General features: G+C 38.6%; 1 protein-coding gene across 1 annotated transcript in view; it reads left to right on the forward strand.

Moving 5' to 3' along the window:
- Positions 1-21283, forward strand: part of TANGO6 (transport and golgi organization 6 homolog) — a 179779-nt gene that overhangs the window by 61237 nt on the left and 97259 nt on the right. Inside the window, exons 13-14 of the mRNA XM_068993035.1 lie at positions 690-1157; positions 1884-1941. Of these exons, the coding sequence (XP_068849136.1) occupies positions 690-1157; positions 1884-1941 (526 nt within the window). The remainder of the gene's footprint in view (positions 1-689; positions 1158-1883; positions 1942-21283) is intronic.

Genomic DNA, 21283 nt, shown 5'->3' on the forward strand with positions numbered 1-21283 from the left:
GCTCATCTTTTTAGGGCAAAAGGTACATCCTAGTAGAAAATATAATAATATAATACAATTCAAAATATAAAAGAATTTCACCATATGACTGGGTATTAAAATGTGTCATGGTAAGAATAGCTGTAGATGTTTGACAGAAAACAACAAAATTCTGTACAGCAATTATCCTTCAATTAAAAAATAAATAAAATAAAAAAAAAAACTGTAGAGACAAACAAGTCTAAGAGGTAAGTGGGGTACAAAGGATGAAAATAGGCTGTTCCCAGAAGAAGAAATATAGACAGTTAATAAACAGGGAAGGATGCTTAATAGTGCAATTAGTCTGATTAATGCAAATTAAAATAATAACAGCCATGTTTGCCCATCAGATTATAAATATTAAGAGTAATAATATGCGAAGGAGTGGGGAAGGGGAAAAAATAGTAATAATATTTGTTCCTGATGTACTTTTTAATTTAGAAAAGTACCTGTACATGGTAAGTATTCAGTAAATGTTAATTATAATTATAAGACCGTAGTGTTAGAGTGCCAGATTCAGGCTATATGTGAATTACACCAGGAATAAGATTTGCTTCCAGCCCCTTTTTATTAGCGTCTGTTGCCTTGTGCTCATATTAGCACCATATTGTGGTCATATTAGCATCTGCTATGTTAATTTGGGTTTGCATTTTTAAAATTTCATTTTGTAGTTGAAGTCAAGTGATTTTGCTGTCCTGAAGCAATTGCTGCCTCTGTTGGAGAAGGTCTCCAGCACATACCCTGACCCTGTCATCCAGGAACTTGCTGCTGATCTCCGCATTACCATCTCTACTCATGGAGCCTTTTCCACTGAGACTGTCAGTGTGGCTGCCCAGAGTACCCTAAACAAAAAGGATCCAGAAGGTAAAAGGGAAGAGCAGCAACAAACCAGTTATGAAAGATACAGTGATGTGTCTCATGAACCACAGCAAAGCCATGTTGCTTCTCATGAAGTCCGTGAGCCCAGCACCACTGCAAAGCAAAAATCAGGAAGTGTAACCACGGAAGAGCTCCAGGAAGCTCTTTTATCAGCTTATGATCCTCAAATTCCAACACGGGCTGCTGCCCTGCGAACTCTGTCTCGCTGGATAGAGCAGAGAGAAGCAAAAATCCTTGGTATGCAGGAGAAGCTTCTCAAGGTGAGTAGAACACACTCAGACACATACACATAGTGAGTAGAACACACACACAGGGTGAGGCCACTGTCCAGGAGCCTTGACTGTGTATCAGGCCCTGTTCTGGGCCACCCTTGGGGAAATTGTAATTGTTCTACAGAAGCAAGACTCAGTTGAACATGAGCAGAAGGCCAGAGTTTTTACAGGCTGTTACTAATGTCAGTTGAAGAGCTGAAGTTTGCAAAAGATTTTTTAAAATAAATTAGAACAGATTCAAGGTTATCCCAGTAATAACATCTCTGTCTTGCCTTTGCATTTCCATATGCTTTCTTGAGTGCAAGAGAAAAGGATCAAATTATAGCAGATATGCCATTCATTGAACGTAGCCCCAAACCTGGCCTCTTGTGTGTCAGGGCCTGTAGTCTGTCACGTCTTTTCTAAGAACGGGCTATCTACTGTGGGCTGTAGTGGAAAAAATGTGAGAATTGTTCTTCCAGAGTTTGGTTTCCATGCCTACTTTTAATGTGTACTAGATAACTTCAAGAAGTATCTCTCCCTGATCGCTACCCTTTTTTTAACCATTATAAAAATGGAACTTCAAACATATGTACTATTTTCCCTACAAGATTCACAGTCAGAGCTACAGCAAAGAGGAGTACAAGCATTTATTCTTTTGAGTCTGCTCTAAAGGTGCCTTAAATCTTGCTTGCTGTTTGTACATCATGTCACTGCTATATTTTGTGGTTTCAGATATTCTTGGAGAACTTGGAGCATGAAGACACCTTTGTATATCTGTCTGCTATTCAGGGTAAGTTAGTCCTGGTTGGGACTTTAAATCTGTGGACCAAAAATTAAATCATATGTTTTCACAAAATCTCTAAAGTCATAGAATCATAACCTGCTGGTCATTTTGTCCATTTTCCTGCCTCCTAGCTAGGACTTCATTTCAGTCATGATAGTAATATTTCTGGAGGGTTCCTAAAGGGACCCTGAAGAGTTCAATATCTCATAATGATAGGGAAGCCTTTATTAATGTTTACTTATCATTCTATAGATTAAATCCCGTTTCCTCAAATTTAAGGAGGGAAAGAATGCCTCACATGTGAGCTCCCATTACATTGACATTTTAGGTACATGGCTACTATCATGGTGCACCTTTGCTCTCTTGTTAAACTAAAAGAATCTCAGAATGTATTTCATTATCAAAACTTTTTTTGCAGTCATTTTATTTCTCATTTATGATTCTTTATTGTGATTCCGTCTTCTATTAATTTGTGGATTTTAAATCTAGAGAGGGGCTTTATGAAAAAGGGTGTGGAGAGTTAAGCACCTTTCCCCAGAAGGGTGAGAGGCAGACCTGGTAAGAAGGCAGAATTAACTCATAGTCTCTGGGCTCCGTAGTGTGCTGTAGTCCTCAGGAGCTGGGGTCTGGAGATTGATCACCAGGATGCACCAGCCCTTCCCCACCCCTCCTGCTTTTCAGCTATATGAACTTTGGCAAATTACTTAATCCCTCCGGGCTTCAATTTCTTATCTGTGAAAAATGGTACAGTTGCTTGGTTTATTTATTTGACTATGCCAGGTCATAGTTTTGCTATGTGGGACCTAGTTCCCTGACTAGGGATTGAACCCAGGCTCCCTGTATTAGATGAGTGGAGTCTTAGCCACTGGACTACCAGGGAAGTCCCTACAGCTGCTTTAGAACATAGTCTGGCAGGTCTTTGAAAAAAAATAAATGCAGAGTTGTCACTTGACCCAGCAATTCTAAGTATTCACCCAAGAAAAATGAAAACATATGCTCATGCAAAAACTTGTTCATTAATGTTCATAGTAGTCAAAAGGTAGAACCCAGATGTCTACCATTTGATGAACAGATGGACAAAATGTGGTATGTATATACAGTGGAATATTATTCAGCCAATGAAAATGAAGTACTAAAACATGTGGGTAAAACCTTGAAAACATAGATGAAAGAAACCATTCCCAGAAAACCATATTTTGTGTGGTTCCTTCATATGAAATGTCCAGTATAGGTAAATTTATAGAGACAGAGAGTAGGTTAGTAGTTGTCTAGGGCTGGAGAGAAAGGGGAAAGGTTTGGGAGGTGATGGCCAAAGGGTACAGGATTTCCTTGAGGGGGTGATGAAAACTCACACAATTCTAAAATTGACTGTGGTGATAGTTGCACAACTCTGTCAGTATGGTAGAAACTATTGAATTGTATATTTTAAATTGGTGAATTTTACAGTATGTGAATTGTATCTCAATAAAGCTGTTGCCAAAAAAACAATAGAATTTAATGAGGAGGAGAGGGATTAAACTATCAGAGTTTAAGGAGATTAAATATAATGTGGTGAATAGGATCCTGGAACAAAAGAAGGACATTAGAGAAAAACTTAAAGAATCTGAGTAAATTGCAGACTTTAGTTGATAACGAAATGTCAGTACTAGTTCATTAATTGTGATAATGTACCATGCTAAAGTGAAAGTTAGTAATGGGGGCAGCTAGGTATGCAGTATGCAGGAACTCTGTGTGCATCTTCTCAGTAAGTCTGTAAATTGAGTACTGTTCTGTCAGTAAAAGTTTATTTATGAAGGGGGCTAACATTAAATGAGTTAGTACTTTGAAAGTGCTTAGTGCATAGTAAATGTTCAGTATGTGTTAGCTAATTATGATTTTAATGTTTTCATCATCATTGTCGTCATACCACTACTATTTCTTTTCTTTAGATTTAAACTTTTATTTTATACTGGACTATAGCTTATTAGCAGCTGATTAACAGTGTTGTGATAGTTTCAGGTGGACAGCAGAGGGACTCAGCCATACATATACGTGTATCCATTCTCCCCGCAACTCCCCTCCTTTCCAGACTGCCACATAACATTGAGCAGAGTTTCCTGTACTGTACACTAGGACCTTGTTGGTTATCCATTTTAATATAGCAGTGCATGTCACTACTGTTTCTTTTGTTAGATTGCTAGGTAATAACATGGTGATATGTGTAACTTCTCAGAGCTAAAGCTTGAGTAGGTGTATTCTATCAGGTAGCTTCTGCTATGTTAACAGAATACCTCAGCATTCAGTATTATTTATTTATTGTCACTCATTTATGATCACTCACACATCTGTAGACCAGTGGGGTTAGGCTGACCTAGGCTGGGCTGGGCAGTCCTGCTCTTCCCTGTACATCTCTCTGCTGTACTTGTTCCTGATCCTTCCTGGTCCAGGGCCTCCCCAGGTACATTCACATGGTGATGGCCGAAATGCACAAGAGCAAGAATATCAGAGGAGACAAAAATAACCACTCATCAAGGAAAAAGAACAGCTAGGAGAGAGCAGAAGAGTGGAGTGTATAGAGAGAGAAAGTAATTATTGGCAGCTGAGAGGTCACGGAGGCCAGGAAATGAGATAAGCCTAAGGACTTGATGGAGCTCAGGATTCCACATGACAGTGAATAGCACTTATGGAAATAAAATAAATCAAAGAGGCAAGGATCTGAAATGCTGATAATTGGTAAGTCTCAGAAATAAGTCATCCTGTACTTTTTCCAGGAAACTGTAATACTGTTGAGGAGATGTTTCTCATTGAATTTTTTTTTCTTTTGGACAGAGTTTTCAGGAAGTGGTGATGTGTCATTCTCATACAGCATCACTGCTGTATAAGCCTCTTAGCTGTTTAACCCACTGAGCTCATTAGCCTCTAGGGTCTGCTATAAAAATCACAACTGCTGGTTTTGTGTTTGTTTATAGTACTTTTAATTGGTGTGCTAATCAGTTAGTAGCTAATTTGGAGATGAAGGAATGTGGGAGGTAGAGGTCTAATTTCTGTTCTCAGTTCCCCACAGCAGACAAGTTTGAATTAATTGATGTTTTTGGTGTTTGTGCTATGCATTTCAAGGCCAAGGCCTTAGGTGAATTTCCCATTAAGAAAGGAAAGAGCTGAATTTTCCCACCTGTGTGTCAGTGTCATTTGCCTAGGCCTAACACTCCAAAGCCAAGCCATTCTGGACTCCAGTCAGGCAGGCAGACAAGACCAGCCTGCATGTAGATATCCTGTAGTGCAGCGGGGCTGCATTAGAAGGCAGGTGCTTAACCACTGAACCACCAGGATCCCAGAAATTTCTGATGTACATATTATCTGTACATCACAACAGCCTGAGAACTAAATTCCCTATGAGTTAAAATTTAATTTTATGAAAGACCACATCTCTTTTTATTTCTACTGAGAAAGTGATGGTTGATTTAATTCTCATAGCAGCTGCTCCCAGACACTCAGTAGCAGCTTCTTCAGGCAGAGAATTCTATACAAGTTGTTGAGTTCCAGTTACAATCCAGAGTTTATAAATAGACACTTTTCTTAGACTGTGTCCTTTAAGTGTCTCTCCTTTTCAGACTTCCTTGTATATTCTTTTTCTCATTGTTTTATCATCATTATAGTACAAGTTAATACATTCTTATTGTTTTAAAAAACATTTAAATGGCAAGAAGGTATATAAGAGAAAAAGTAAAAGCCTTCCTCTTTTCAAAAATAGGAGATGAAATATGTCCTTAAGAGTCCCATAATGTATATTTGATGTTTTGAGCATTTTTCACATTTCAGTCTTGAAATACACGTTCCAGTAATAAATGTGATAAACACGTGATATTCTTCAAATAAGATATTATGGCCCAGTTATCTCTCTTAGTATGGATCTACTCATGGGTCCTTGTGGTCACTTTTAATTATTTAAAGAATAGTTTGAAAGCAGTACCAGCAATAGATGCATTTCACAGCTCCAAGTGATCCCCATCCATGTCAAAAGAATCTTTGGGCGAAACTTCCTGGCTCATTGAAAAAAAGAAAGAAACTGTAGGCTCTGAGCCAAGCATGAGAGGTGAAAGTATGCCAGTGAGTGTCGTGCAGAGAATCTAGTCATCTCAACATAACATGCCTGAACAAATTGCACTGACTCTTCCACCCTTTTCCTTTCACAGAAGAGTTTTCATTTCTGGCAGAAGAGCCAAGAGGAGGGAAAGGCAAAAAGCCTGGAAGGCAGGAAAGTAGATACAAAGTGAAATTGTTTTTACAGAGTTTCAAACTGAGCAGGATTACATGTCTTAACTTGTCAGAGACTGAACTCCCTATCTTATTCTCAGATTTCTACTTCAAATAAAGTAAGTTGCTGCTGCTGGTGCTGCTAAGTCATTTCAGTCGTGTCCAACTCTGTGTGACCCAGTGGATGGCAGCCCACCGTCCCTGGGATTCTCCAGGCAAGAACACTGGAGTGGGTTGCCATTTCCTTCTCCAATGCATGAAAGTGAAAAGTTAACTGAAAATAATTCTACCCCTTGAAGGACCACCTAATTGAGTCAGGCATTGAAATGTGGAATGTGGTCCTGGGAAGTCTATCATCTCCACTTATTTCCTTGAAATGGGAAGACTCCTTTGGTGTTCTGTACCACATAATTAACAAATAGGCATTTAGAGAACATCTCTCATATATGCTAGCTCAGTAAATTCTTGAAGTTCTGGAAAATAGGCATTATCCCCATTTTTTAAACTTCCTGAGATTTAATTTATACACCTGAAATTCGCTTGTCTTACAATGTACAGTTCAGTGGTTTCTAGTATTTGTACAGTCAAACCACTAATTTCAGAACTTTTCATCATTTCAAAAAGAAACCCTATATCCATTATCAGTCGGTTCCCATTCTTCACTCCCCCTCTTCCATGGGAACCACTAATCTCCTTTTTGTCTCTATGGAATTGCCTATTCTGGATGTCTCATAATACAGAATCATACAATGTGTGGACTTTTATGTCTGGTTCTTTTCAATTAGCATAACATTTGTGAGGTTCATCCCTGTTGTAGCATGTATCAGGGCCTCATTCTTTTTTTATGGCTGAATAATATTACATTGTACTACTAATTAAGAACATTTTGTTTATCTATTCCTCAGTTGATGGTTATTTGCATTGTTTTCACTTCTAAGCTATCATGGACAACGCTGTAATGAATATTCATGTACAGGTTTTTGTGTGGACATACGTTTTCATTGCTTCTGGGTGTACACGTTGGAGCAGAATTACTGGGTCCTATGGTAATTCTGTGTTTAACCCTTTGAGGAGCTGTCAAACTTTTCCTGAGTGGCCACACCAGTGTACTTTCCCAGGGACAATGTATGAGGGCTCCAGTTTCTCTGGGTCCTGACTGATACTTGTTATTGTCTGCCCTTTTGTATAGCCGTATTAGAGTGTGAAGTTGGTATCTCATTGTGATTTTGATTTGCATTTCTCCAATGACTAGTGATGTGGAGCATCTTTTCATGAGCTTATTGTGCATTTCTAACCTTTGGAAAAATACGTAGTGTCATTTGAAGCAATAAACTTTTTACTGTTGATGAAGTCTAACTTATCAGTTTCCTGTCTGATAAGGAAGGTGTCATTTCTAGGAAATCATCCAAGATAACTGAGATTTACTTCTGTGTTTTCTTCCAGTGGTTTTGTTGTTTTGGCTCTTAAATGTTTAAGTCTGTGATCCATTTCAAGTTAATTTTTGGGTGTGATGAGAGATATCCTCTTTTTATAGCTAAAGATCCTGAGGCTTACATAGGTTAAGTCCCCTTTCGAAGATTACATAGCAAGTAATAATTTGAACCTTGTTGTTGACCTTCAAATCTTGTTGCTGCTTCCCCAATACACTTGGTTACTCTAGAACTTTCTAAATAATGGTAGAATTTGCTCCTATTGTTGTGCTTTTAAAGATGGAAAACAGATAAATGATTATGATTGTCAATATTTATTAAAATTGAATAATGCTTAATCATCTAGAAAACCTTTGATTCTTTGAACAGTCTTGAAATACAATAAAAACAGATGTTAAAATTTTTTTATAAATGAAGAATTGAGTTGCCTACAGTCATAAAAGTTGGGAGAATAATGGAACACCAGACCTGTGTCTTAGGGATTCCCAGTCCATTATACCTGATTTTACTGCAGTGCAGATGAAATATGTCTTTGACAAATTAGAGATTGTATATTATAGCCCCCAATACTTGCATTTTACATGAGCTCATTTTTGAAATACTGTCTAGTGATTTCCTCTATCAATTGAAAATTGATTCACTCATATTTACATCAGAATATTTAGCAATTTGAGCTTCTTAGGTGGCACTAGTGGTAAAGAACCCACCTACCAGTGTAGAAGACATAAGATATGCTGCTTCCATCCCTGGATCAGGCAGATCCCTTGGAGGAGGGCATGGCAGCCTACTGTAGTGTTCTTGCCTGGAGCATCCCATGGCCAGAGGAGCCTGGCAGGTTACAGTCCATAGGATCACAAAGAGTCGAACACGACTGAAGTGACTTAGCATGTGTGCACACATTTAGCAATTTAGTACTTTTACCTACAATTAAAAGATAATTGGCTACTTCAGGTTTAGTTATTGTCACCTTCTAAGATTTCCCAGGATAACTGCTATATAAGAGATGGAAATAAGCATTATAGAAGTCACCACTTATTATTATGTGCCTGTCATAGTAACTCTACAAGTTAGAAATTTTTATCCCTGTTTTACAGATGAGGGAACTGAGGCTCAAAGAGGTTAAGCAGCTGGCCCAAAGTGACACAGATATCAAATGTTAATACTATGATTTGAATCTTTAAGTCTCTACATCTCTAAAGACTGCTCTTGTCACAGGGAAAAATAATTAATTCTAAAATAGTTGTTTGTTTCCAAGGCACAAGGGCTGAGTTCTCAGATGGTCAAAGGTATGGGAGAACCAGGCCTGTCTACGAATGAACTCTTCCTATAGCTTAATAATATGCTGATCTCATGTTTGCTTGATTTTGTGTGTGTGTATGTTGTTTTACTCGTTTGGCAGTGAGTGCTGTTTTTTTTTTTTTTTTTTAAGATTTATCTATTTATTTTTGGCTGGGCTGGGTCTTCATTGCTGCACAGGGACTCTCTAGTAGCAGCAAGCAGGGACTACTCTCTAGTAGCCAAGCTTGGGCTTTTCCTTGCTGTGGCTTCCCTTGTTGTGGAGCATGGATTCTAGGCATGGGGGCTTCAGTAGTTGCAGGGGCTGGGCTCAGTAGTTGTGATGCATGGGCTTAGTTGCTCTGTGGCACGTGGGATCTTCTAAGAGCAAGGATCGAAACTATGTCCCCTGCATTGGCAGGCGGATTGTCAACTGCTGGACCACTGGGGAAGCCCAGTACTGTGTTATTTTTTAAGCAATCTCTATATGTATCTCTAACTCATCTTCTGTTAGTGGCGTATATACCTCACACTTACAGTCCTTATTCCCACTGTTGATCATTACTGTTTCAGCACTGGAGACACCATTCTCATTTTGGGAGTGTCAGGAGAGAGCCTTCAGAACAATCCTGGGATATATATAGTTTACTGAGATTGTGGATTAGAAAAACAGGTAGCTTTCTGTATAGGACTTTTGATATTGTTACATTTCTGATGCCAATAAATTACATTTTAAAATTACTTACTTTAAAATAATACAACTTATTAAAGCAATGCCCATACACTGCTGGTGAAAACAAAATAGTGCAGCTTCTCTGAAGAACAGTCTGGCAGTTCTCAAAAGGTTAAACATAGTTACCATATGATCTACCAATTCCACTCTCAAATATACACCCAAGAGAAATGAAAACACATGTCCACACAAAAGCTTACATATGAATCCTCAGCAGCATTATTTGTAATAGCCAAAAAAGTAGTGTCGACTGAAAAAAATGCACAGCCTACAAGTTAAGAAATGTTTTTATTTGGCAGACTTTCTGAGGACTTCAAGCCTGGGACACAACATCTTAGATAACTCTGAAGAGATAAGGGAGGAACCAGGACATATAGGAGTCTTTGCCACAAAGACCAGGTAGTCAGAACATCAAAAGATTACTGTTAATTAAAGAAACCAGATATGTCAAGTTACGGAATTTAGTGCTTTTCTGTATATGGGAAGATGTAAGAGTCTGGGCTCACTGGAGTGATTCCTTTTTTTATGCACCTCAGCTGTCTGTTGCCTGCATCCTGTGCCTTCTCATCCTGACTCTCCTCGGGGGCACTGTCAGGGTGGCTGCAGTCAGGGGGTGGCTGACTGCTAGATGACAGGCATCCTATTTCATCCTGAGTTCCCCCAGAGCTCACCATCAGAGAGACTGTAATGTGATGGCTTAACAGCTGTAACATCTTTTATTTACCAGTTGGGCAGGCAGTATTTTTCATTCACAGTAGAAACAACCTAAACTTCTATCACCTGATGAATGGATAAATTAAAGATGGTATATTTAAATAGTGGAATATTATTTAGCAACAAAAAAGAACAAAGTACTGATTCATACTATAAAGTGAGTGAACCTTCAAAACATGGTAAACGAAAGGAGCCACACACAAAAGACCACATTTTGTATGAAATGTCCAGAGTAGGCAAATCCATAGAGACAGAAGGCAGTTTTGTTGTTGCCAGAGAATGGGAAATGGGAAACAGGGAGTGACTAATAATGAATATGAGGTTTCTTGGGGGAGATGATGAAATGTTTTGGGCTTAGATAGTGGTGATCATTGGACAATCTTGTAATATACTAAAGATCACTGAGTTACATACTTTTATTTCTTGTTCTCAGTTTAATAGCATTATATATACTTTAAAAAATAAACTTAGAAAAATCCAAAACAGTTTTTCATGGAGTTCTTAGGACTGTTAATAGGGATGAGCAGGACTTAGAATGTGGAGGTGAAGCAAGAGGATTGAGGCTGAAAGAAAAGCAAAGGTAGGAAGGTGGTCAAGAGCAGGGCAAGTATAAAGGCAGGTAGTACTGTAAGCAGTTCAGATTGTTACTGGAGCAAAGTGGGAAGGATGGGGAGAAGTGGGACTAGACTAGACTCCATAAGCTGTCAGAATGCCAAGACAAGGCACCTGAACTTTCTTTGTGGGCTCTAGGAGGGCTTTAAAGGCTTTTTGTTGTTGCCAGTCCACCAGTAATGTCTTCGCGACGGGGTGCCTGGATTTGAAAGCATCATGCTTGTTGATGGTTGTTATTTTATCTCCTTGTTTCTATTGGATTGTCCAAAAAGTTCATTCAGGTTAAGATGTTGGGCCAACCCAGTATATATTCACTCATAATTTATTGAGCACCAACCACGTATCAGATGTAACTTGCATTAATTGATTTACTCCTCATAAAAACTCTATAAGAGTCAATATCTTTACTGATTTTTCAGACAAAGAAACCAAAGTTCAAAGATTGTTGCCAATAAAAGGCTAACCAGTGAGTGATGAAGTCTAGCATCAATTCCAAAGTCAAGGCCATAGACCTCTCTGTCCTTCCCTCCTCTCTCTCCATTCCTTTTTCTCACCATCTCCAATCACCATGGCCTCTGCTCTTTCAGGCAGTAGATTAAGCCATGGAACCAGTGAATCTTGACATTTTCTGCTAAGCAGTTACATACGTCTTAATTTCTTGGTTTCCAGGGCTCATTTCAAATCCTTTACCTCCTATTCGTGTAAACTAGCTGTCACTAAGGCAGAATTTATTACCTATAAGGCACTTATGAGACACCTAGGGATAAAAACTCAGTTGCTTCGATGTCTACAAGCTATTAAGAAGGTTGTAAATACCTTCCCTGCAGAACAGCTATTTAAATTTTGCCCTGGAGCCGTCCTTTCTTTAGTCAGGTTGATATTTGAAGACAAGTTAAGGATAAAAGAACGAGAGAGCTCACAACTGAAATAGCAAGTTATTCTTAAGACTTATCTTTAAGTACAGTATTCCTTTAATCTCTAAGGAATTAATCTTTTTTTACTTTTTTAATTGGAGTATAATTGCTTTACAGTGTTCTATGAGTTTCTGCTGTACAACAATGTGAATCAGCCATAAGTATACATATATCCACTCTCTCTTGACCCTCCCTCCCATCCCCCCATCCCACCCTTCTAGGTCATCACAGAGCAGCAGTTCAGCTCCCTACACTATACTGCAGTTTCCCACTAGCTACCTGTTTTACACGTGAAGTGAAAGTTACTCAGTTGTGTCCTACTCTTTGCGACCCCATGGACTCTACAGTCCATGGAATTTTCCAGGCCAGAATACTGGAGTGAGTAGCCTTTCCCTTCTCCAAAGGATCTTCCCAACCCAGGGATCAAACCCAGGTCTCCTGCATTGTGGGTGGATTCTTTACCAGCAGAGCCACAAGGGAAGCCCAAGAATACTGGGAATACAGATCTTCCCAGCCTGGGAATCGAACTGGGGTCTCCTGCATTGCAGGTGGATGCTTTACCAACTGAACTATCAGGGAAGCCCTTGTTTTATACGTGGCAACCCACTCCAGTACTCTTGCCTAGAGAATCCCATGGATGGAGGAGCCTGGTAGGCTGCAGTCCATGGGGTCGCTAAGAGTCAGACACGACTGAGCGGCTTCACTTTCACTTTTCACTTTCATGCATTGGAGAAGGAAATGGCAACCCACTTCAGTGTTCTTGCCTGGAGAATCCCAGGGATGGGGGAGACTGGTGGGCTGCCGTTTATGAGGTTGCACATAGTCGGACACGACTGAAGCTACTTAGCAGCAGCAGCAGCAGTGTATATATGTCAGTGCTACTCCGAATTCATCCCACCCTCTGCTTCCCTCCCTGTCCTGTGTCCACAAGTCCGTTTTCTATGTCTGTCCCATATTTTACTGGAACTTCTTGGAGGCAACAGCTGGAGGTTCACCCTCTCTTGCTCTTCCCTCCCAAACTAAAGTGTTTATCTTACCCTTCATTTCAAATACAAATTAAAATTCCTAATCACACCCAGTGTGCTTAAGATGATTCTTGAAGTTATTTACACACTTAATAAGCCCAATTATATTTTTTTATTCACCTTGACATAGTTACTTGTGTTGCTGAATCATAGGTTTAACATTTTTAACTTGAAACATCAATTTCCCCCTCTGTGGTCATGTCAAGATCTTGGGCAGTGGTGGAAAAATGCACTTAACGGTGTAGTTTTGAGCAACTCATGTTTTAGATATTTGCATTAGACTTTTACACTTGATTTTTTTTCCTGACCTTGTGACATCTCTTCTGTCCCCAAGGAGGCTGGAAGATAGGGAATGAACTGAGCCTCAGGAAATGCAGATCACAGACTCTGCACTACCAAAGACCTAATTAGGTCATCCTTCCGTCCACCTGTCAAGGCACGATTGCTAAACTTTTTTCTTAGGAGAAGGCGGTTTCTGAAGCAATTCTTTTTCTTTTCTTTTTCTTAAATTTAATTTTGCCTGTGCTGGGTCTTCATTGCTGTGAGGACTTTTCTCTAGTTGAGGCAAGCAGGGACTACTCCCTTGTTGCAGAGCGCGGGTTCTGGGGTGCTTGGGCTTCAGTAGTTGCTGCACGTGGGCTCAGTAATTGTGGCTCCTGGGCTCTGGAGCGCAGGCTCAGTAGTTGTGGCGCGCAAGCTTGGTTGCAGGCAGATTCTCTACCACTGAGCCACCAGGGAAGCCCCTCTGAAGCACTTTTGTATTTTATGTTCCACATCTGTTTTCCATTTTTGGTAACCTGACTTTAGACAGTGACAGAAAGACTGTAAAATATCTTCGGCTGTTGGTTTTTTCCTTAATAGTTTCAAATGGTCATTCACTCAACAAATATTCATTGACCACCTACTCTATGTAAGGGTGCTGTGCTCAATATACTGCTGAGGAAAAACAGTCATACCCTGCCTCCATGGCAGGGAGGAGATGCAGGGGACAAATGCTAATCAAAAAGTCACACAAATGGGACTTCCTCAAACAGTCCGGTGGTTGAGACTTCACCTTTCAATGCAAGGGGTGTGAGTTCGATCCTTGGTTGGGGAGCTAAGATCCCACATGCCTCGGGGCCAAAATACCCAAACATCAAACAGAAGCAGTATTGTAACAAATTCAATAAAGACTTTAAAAATGGTTCACATCAAAGAAAAAAAAGTCTTTTAAAGTTAAAAAAAGTCACACAAATGTGAAATGTGGCCTTGACAGATGCTGGGAGGACAGGTACACAGTGATACGAGAGCCTGTGTTAGGGACATTTTACCTGACAGAAAGGGGTAGGAGGAAGTGACCCTTAAGCTGAGATCTGGTGCCTAGTGAAGAAGGGAGGGACCAGTGACCCAGACCCAGGGCACAGTGAAGTAGCAGTGCTGTACCCGGGGGGAGCCTGCAGACCAGACAACCCCAAAGATCAGTGAAGAAGGGGCGGGCTGGCTAGGCTCTTTTCTTTTTCTCTCTTTCATTGAGCCTCCTCTAAAAACTATGGGAAAACAAGATTCTGCTGCTTTAAAAATAACAACAAAAGGTTCAAAAAATCACTGTCCTAGGCCATCTATGTGACCTGACAAGGACGTTTTATAATCTGTGTCACATGTGATATGTCGTGTGGCACGTAACTTTCATCACCTTCTCACCCCGTCAGATTGTCACTGAATGTTTGACTGTCTGTAGAAATCTCTCAGTTCAGTTGTCCAACACACAGCCCCCAAACGTTACAAAAAATACTCTTATTGCAGATGACAAAGGCAAAAACATATGGAGTTATTTTAGGTCAGTGGGTTTCAGTTTTTTTTTTATAGCAGCAGAATACATTTTTCAAGTGAGATCTAATATGAAGCCATCAAAAACTCAAATGACTTTTGTTTTCTTTGTGCCCTTTTTCTTACAGGTTTCATGTTCTCTAGCATGAACATTTATTGCTTTTATAACCAGAGGATAATGGCCTTTAAATTATGTGGTGGTTTAGGAAAGCTGGTAACAAGTTTCAGGGACTGTCCCAGATTGAAACAGATGGCTCTCTGTTATGGTACCCTCTGCTGACCTTTTCACAACTAAGGATTACTAAGGCACAGAGTGACCATGGCTTTTTCACTGTGAAATTATATGATAACAGCAGAAACCTTACTGACAAACAGATGTTTTTCCCAAGTGGAGCTTTTCTTAATGAAATGGTTGCTTAGGAACCAGACCATAATAATAACTTTTCTATATTTAGGTTGCAAAGTGATTCAGTTTTCAGAATTACTAAGTTGAGGAATACTAATTAGATAAAATTGAATCTATCTATTATTTCTTGTCTTGCAGCTGAGCGACCAAATGGTTAAAATAGAAGCAAAATTTTGTCCAGATATTGTCTATCTAGATGCTATTCATAACAAGGACATAAAAGGAAAACTATAGCTCATAGAGCTACCCTGCTTTGCTCTTAAGTGATTCTCTAGTGGCACCGTGTGTTTGGTCTTTCATCAGTTCATTTTAGAAGTTTTTGTATGTGACACTTGTTAGGTTGTTGAGTGGGTCAAAAATTGTGTGTGAAAAATGTGAAAATAACTTCAGGTTAAGCTCAGTGAGATAGCAGTATAAAGGAAAGGCACTATCACTTGTTTAGGATGACAAATTTGATAAATGGAAAATCTTACATGCTAACTGTTACTAACAACAAAGAAACCTCAATATGTACCATGTTTGTCAGGTGTGTTAAAACATTAAATCTTCTATTCAGACTAGACAAAAATCCAGAAGAAAATACAGTTCTCTCTTCCATTTCCAATAATAGTGAGATGTATGCTCAGTATGTGCTCAGACTCTTTGTGACCTCCTGTACTGTAGCCCACCAGGCTCCTATCTAAGGAATTTTCTAGGCAAGAAGACTGGAGCAGGTTGCCATTTCCTCCTCTAGGGGCTCTTCCTGACCCAGGGATCAAACCCACATCTCTTGTGTCTCCTGCATTGGCAGGTAGATTTTTTATCACTGAACCACCAGGGAAGCCAATGATGAGATATTGTTGTTCAGTTGCTCAGTCATGTGCAACTCTGGGACCCCATGAACTGAAGTGCACCAGGCTTCCCTGTCCTTCACTATCTCCTGGAGTTTGCTCAAACTTATGTCCATTGAGTCAATGATGTCCCATGATGAGATACCTCAGCTGAAACAATTTTATTCAGGTTAACATATTTAAGACACTTTAAAAGCATAAAAGAGCTAATGAGAAAACAGTGAATTACCAAGCCAACATCTGAAGAGAAAGTGAAAGTGGCTCAGTCATGTCTGACTCTTTGCAGCCCCATGGACGCTACAGTCCATGGAATCCTCCAGGCCAGAATACTGGAGTGTGTTCTTAAGAGAAAGCAAGATCCTAAAAGGTAAATGGAACTTAAGAACCTGCATTTGCCCTCAGGGCATTTGCTGAAATTAAGTTTTAGTTTCCTGGTCTTGAAGGTCAGACCTGTAGAAATGAAAGCCTGGCTAGTCCCAACTTGAAATGGCGAGTCTAATAGAAGACCTCTAGCGTTAAGGTTACTTAGATCCCAAAGGAATACACCTTCAGGTGAATAAAAAGTGAAAATGGTATTCCTTCACCTTATCCCCAGGGACTGGGAAGGGCATTGTCTTGTCACTGGAGAGATTGTAATCCCAAAATGGTCCACCTCTCTTGCAGATTTGTATTACTGGGATTCAGGAAAGTTCAAACTGGGAATTAGAGTTTTAAATATTTATATACTCGTGGTGTCTGTGGATGTCTTACAAAAAAGCATATCTCTATAGAAGAAGGGACCGTCACCCTAGACCCAAAAGAATCCTTATAATAATTTTTTAATTTTTAATGATTAAACATTTTATTATGGTAAATTTATTATAAAATTTGCTATTCTAACCATCTCTAAATGTACAATTTAGCGACATTAAATATATCTACAATGTTGTGTCACTTCTATTTCCAAAACTTTTTCATCAGCCCACCCAGAAACTCTTAACTATTAAGCAATAACTACCCATTCCTTCTCTCAAAATAATTATTATATATTTAGTTATGTATAATAATTAGAACATAGTCACAAAATAGCCAAGCACAAGGAAACAATGCCCCAGAAGACTTTGGATGTTGGACTTAAGTTCAGCTCAATTCATTCACTCTGTCGTGTCCAACTCTTTTCGACCCCATGGACTGCAGCACACCAGGCTTCCCTGTCCATCATCAGCTCCCGGAGGTTGCTCAAACCCATGTCCGTGAAGTCAGTGATGCCATTCAACCATCTCATCCTCTGTTATCCCCTTCTCCTCCTGCCTTCAATCTTTCCCAGCATCAGGGTCTTTTCCAAGGAGTCAGTTCTTTGCATCGGGTGACCAAAGTATTGGGAGTTTCAGCCTCAACATCAGTTCTTCCAATAAATATTCAGAACTGATTTCTTTTAGGATGGACTGGTTTGATCTGCTTGCAGTCCAAGGGACTCTCAAGAGTCATCTCCAGCACCACAGTTCAAACGCAAATTCACTGATTAGCTCTAGTAATTTTCTGATACTATCTTTAGGGGTTTCTGTGTACAGTATCATGTCATCTGCAGACAGTGCAAGCCTTACGTCTTCTTTTCCAATCCGGATTCCTTTTATTTCTTTTTTTTTCTCTGATTACTGTAGCTAGGACTTCTAAAACTATATTGAGTAATGATGGTGAAAGTGGCCACCCTTGTTTTGTTCCTGATCTTAGAGAGAATGCTTTCAAATGCTTTCAGTTTTTGACCATTGAGAATAATGTTTGCTATAGGCTTATCATGTATGGCCTTTACTGTGTTGAGGTAGGTTCCTTCTGTGCCCATTTTATGAAAAGTTTTAATCATAAATGGGTGCTGAATTTTGTCAAAGGCTTTTTCTGCATCTATTGAGATTATCATATGGTTTTTATCTTTCAATTTGTTAATATGATGTATTACATTGATTGATTTTCACATATTGAAGAGTCCTAATTGAATAAACCCAACTTGATCATGGTGTATGAGCTTTTAGATGTGTTGCTGAATTCTGTTTGCTAAAATTTTGTTGGGAGGATTTTTGCATCTATGTTCATCAGTGATATTGGCCTGTAGTTTTCTTTTTTTGTGTTGTCTCTGTCTGTTTTTGGTATCAGGGTGATGGTGGCCTCATAGAATGAGTTTGGAAGTGTTCCTTCTTCTACAGTTTTTTGAAAGAGTTTTAGAAGGATAGGCATTAGCTCTTCTCTAAATGTTTGATAGAATTCTCCTGTTAAGCCATCTGATCCTGGGCTTTTGTTTTTTGGGAGATTTTTGATCATAGCTTCAATTTCAGTGCTTGTAATTGGGTTGTTCATAATTTCTATTTCTTCTTGGTTCAGTCTTGGAAGATTGAACTTTTCTAAGAATCTGTCATTTCTTCTAGGTTATCCATTTTATTGCCATATAGTTGTTCATAATAGTCTCTTATAATCCTTTGTATTTCTGCATTGTCTGTTTAACCTCTCTTTTTTCATTTCTAATTTTGTTGGTTTGATTCTTTTTTATTGATGAGTCTGGCTAAAGGCTTGTCAATTTTATTTATCTTCTCAGAGAACCAGCTTTTAGTTTTATTAATCTTTACTGTTGTTTCTTTCATTTCTTTTTCCTTTATTTCTGATCACATCTTTATGATTTCTTTCCTTTTGCTAATCTTGGGGTTTTTTGTTCTTTTTTTTCCAGTTGTTTTAGGTATAAAGTTAGGTTGTCCGATGTTTTTCTTGTTTCTTGATTTAGAATTGTATTGCTATAAACTTCTCTCTTAGAACTGCTTTTGCTGTACCCCATAGGTTTTGAGTTGTTGTGTTTTCATTGTCATTTGTTTCTAGAAATCTTTTGATTTCCCTTTTGATTGTTTCAGTAACCTGTTGGTTATTTAGAAACGTGTTGTTTAATCTCTATGTGTTTGTTGTTTCTTACAGTTTTTTTCATGTAATTGATATCTAGTGTCATAGTATTGTGGTCGGAGAAGATGGTTGATATGATTTCAATTTTCTTAAATTTACTGAGGTTTGATTTGTGACCCAAGATGTGGTCTATACTGGAGAATGTTCCACGTGCACTTGAGAAGGTGTATTCTTCTGCATTTGGATGGAATGTCCTGAAGATATCAATGAGATCCATATCATCTAATCTAATGTATCATTTAAGACTTGTGTTTCCTTATTAATTTTCTGGTTTGATGATCTGTCCATTGGTGTGAGTGGGGAGTTAAAGTCTCCTACTATTATTGTGTTACTGTCAGTTTCTCCTTTTTATGTCTGTGTTTGCCTTATGTACTGAGGTGCTCTTAAATTGGGTGCATAGATACTTACAACTGTTATCCCTTCCTCTTGGATTGATCCCTTGATCATTATGTAGTGTCCTTCCTTACCTCTTGTAACCTTTATTTTAAGGTCTATTTTGTCTGATATGAGGATTGCTACTCCTCCAGCTTTCTTTTGCTTCCCATTTGCATGGAATATATTTTTCCATCCTCTCGCTTTCAGTCTATATGTGTCTTGAGGTTTGAAGTGGGTTTCTTGTAGACAGCATGTATATGGGTCTTGTTTTTGTATCCATTCATCCAGCCTGTGTCTTTTGATTGGAGCATTTAGTCCATTTACATTTAAAGTAATTATTGATATATATGGTCCTATTGCCATTTTCTTAATTATTTGGGGTTGATTTTGTAGGTCTTTTTTCTTCTCTTGTATTTCTTGACTATATAAGCCCCTTTAACATTTGTTGTAAGGCTGATTTGGTGATACTGAATTCTCTTAACTTTTGCTTGTCTGAAAAGCTTTTTATTTCTCCATCAATTTTGAATGAGATCCTTACTGGGTTCAGTATTCTTGGTTGTAGATTTTTCCCTTTCAGTACTTTAAATATATCCTGCCATCCCTTCTGGCCTGCAAAGTTTCTGCTGAAAGATCAGCTGTTAAGCATATGGGGTTTCCCTTGTATGTTACTTGTTGCTTCTCCCTTTCTGCTTTTAATATTCTTTATGTTTAGTCTTTGTTAGTTTGATTAGCATGTGCCTTGGCATGTTTCTCCTTAGATTTACCCTGTATGGGACTCTTTGTGCCTCTTGGACTTGATTGACTATTTCCTTTTCCATGTTGGGAAAGAAAGAAAATAAAGAGTAGGATAAAATTAGATCTTCAGTGAATGAGTTTTACAATAGACACAGCTAAGAGAGAGTTAATGAACTAGAAGACAGAAAGGAAGACATTATGCAGAATGCAGCACAGAGTAGTTATTTTTCTTTTTCTCCTCTTCTTCTGGGACCCCTGTAGTTCAAATGTTGGTGCGTTTGATATTGTCCCAGAGGTCTCTGAGATTGTCCTCAATTCTTTCCTTTCTTTTTACTTTGTTCTGCTCTTCAGTAGTTGTTTCCACCATTTTATCTTCTAGCTCATTGATTCATTCTTCTGTTTCAGATATTCTGCTATTGATTCCTTCTAGATAGAGTATTTTTAATTTCAGTAATTGTGTTCTTTGTCTCTGTATGTTTATTCTTTAATTCTTCTAGGTCTTTGTTAATTGATTCTTGCATTGTCTCCATTTTGTTTTCAAGGTTTTTGATCTTTACTGTCATTATTCTGAATTCTTTTTCAGGTAATTTGCCTATTCCCTCTTCATTTATTTGGACTTCTGTGCTTCTAGTTTATGCCTTCATTTTTGTAGTTACCTTCCTTCCAGACTCCCTGCTCTAGGCAACAGCAAATCTATTTTCTGTCTCTGCTGGTTTATATTTTTCCTTCTCATTGCAAATCTTTTTTCTTTAATTATACTTTGCATTTCAATTAAGGTTAAATTATTTTGACATTAATGAGCTTTAAACTTTTACGAGATGACATCTATTAATTTTTTCTTTTTGATTTATCCATCCAGAGACTAAGTACTGTCTCCCTGTGCTGCATTCTGCATACTGTCTTCCTTTCTGTCTTCTGGTTCATTAACTCTCTCTTAGCTGTGTAAGAGAGAGTAAAGCGACTGTAAAACTCATTCATTGAAGTTTTAATTTTATCCTACTCTTTATTTTTAACATTTTCTTTGGTTTATTTTTCAAATCTGCTGAATCAGATTTGGTTTTTTTCTATCCCTGAAGATATTTTCAAGCTTGTCTTATTTTTCTTTGAGTATAGGAAGCCTGGTTACTTAATAATTTGTGTGTGTTACTTCCAACATCTTAACACACACAAAAGTCCAGCCTTTGTTCATAGGAAACATCACTATAAACAAAGCTAGTGGAGGTGATGGAATTCCAGTTGAGCTATTTCAAATCCTAAAAGATGATGCTGTGAAAGTGCCGCATTCAATAAGCCAGCAAATTTAGAAAATTCAGCAGCCTCCACAGGACTGGAAAAGGTCATTTT

This window comes from Capricornis sumatraensis, chromosome 20 (assembly GCF_032405125.1).
Source record: "Capricornis sumatraensis isolate serow.1 chromosome 20, serow.2, whole genome shotgun sequence".
In the NCBI taxonomy this organism is placed as follows: Eukaryota; Metazoa; Chordata; class Mammalia; order Artiodactyla; family Bovidae; genus Capricornis; species Capricornis sumatraensis.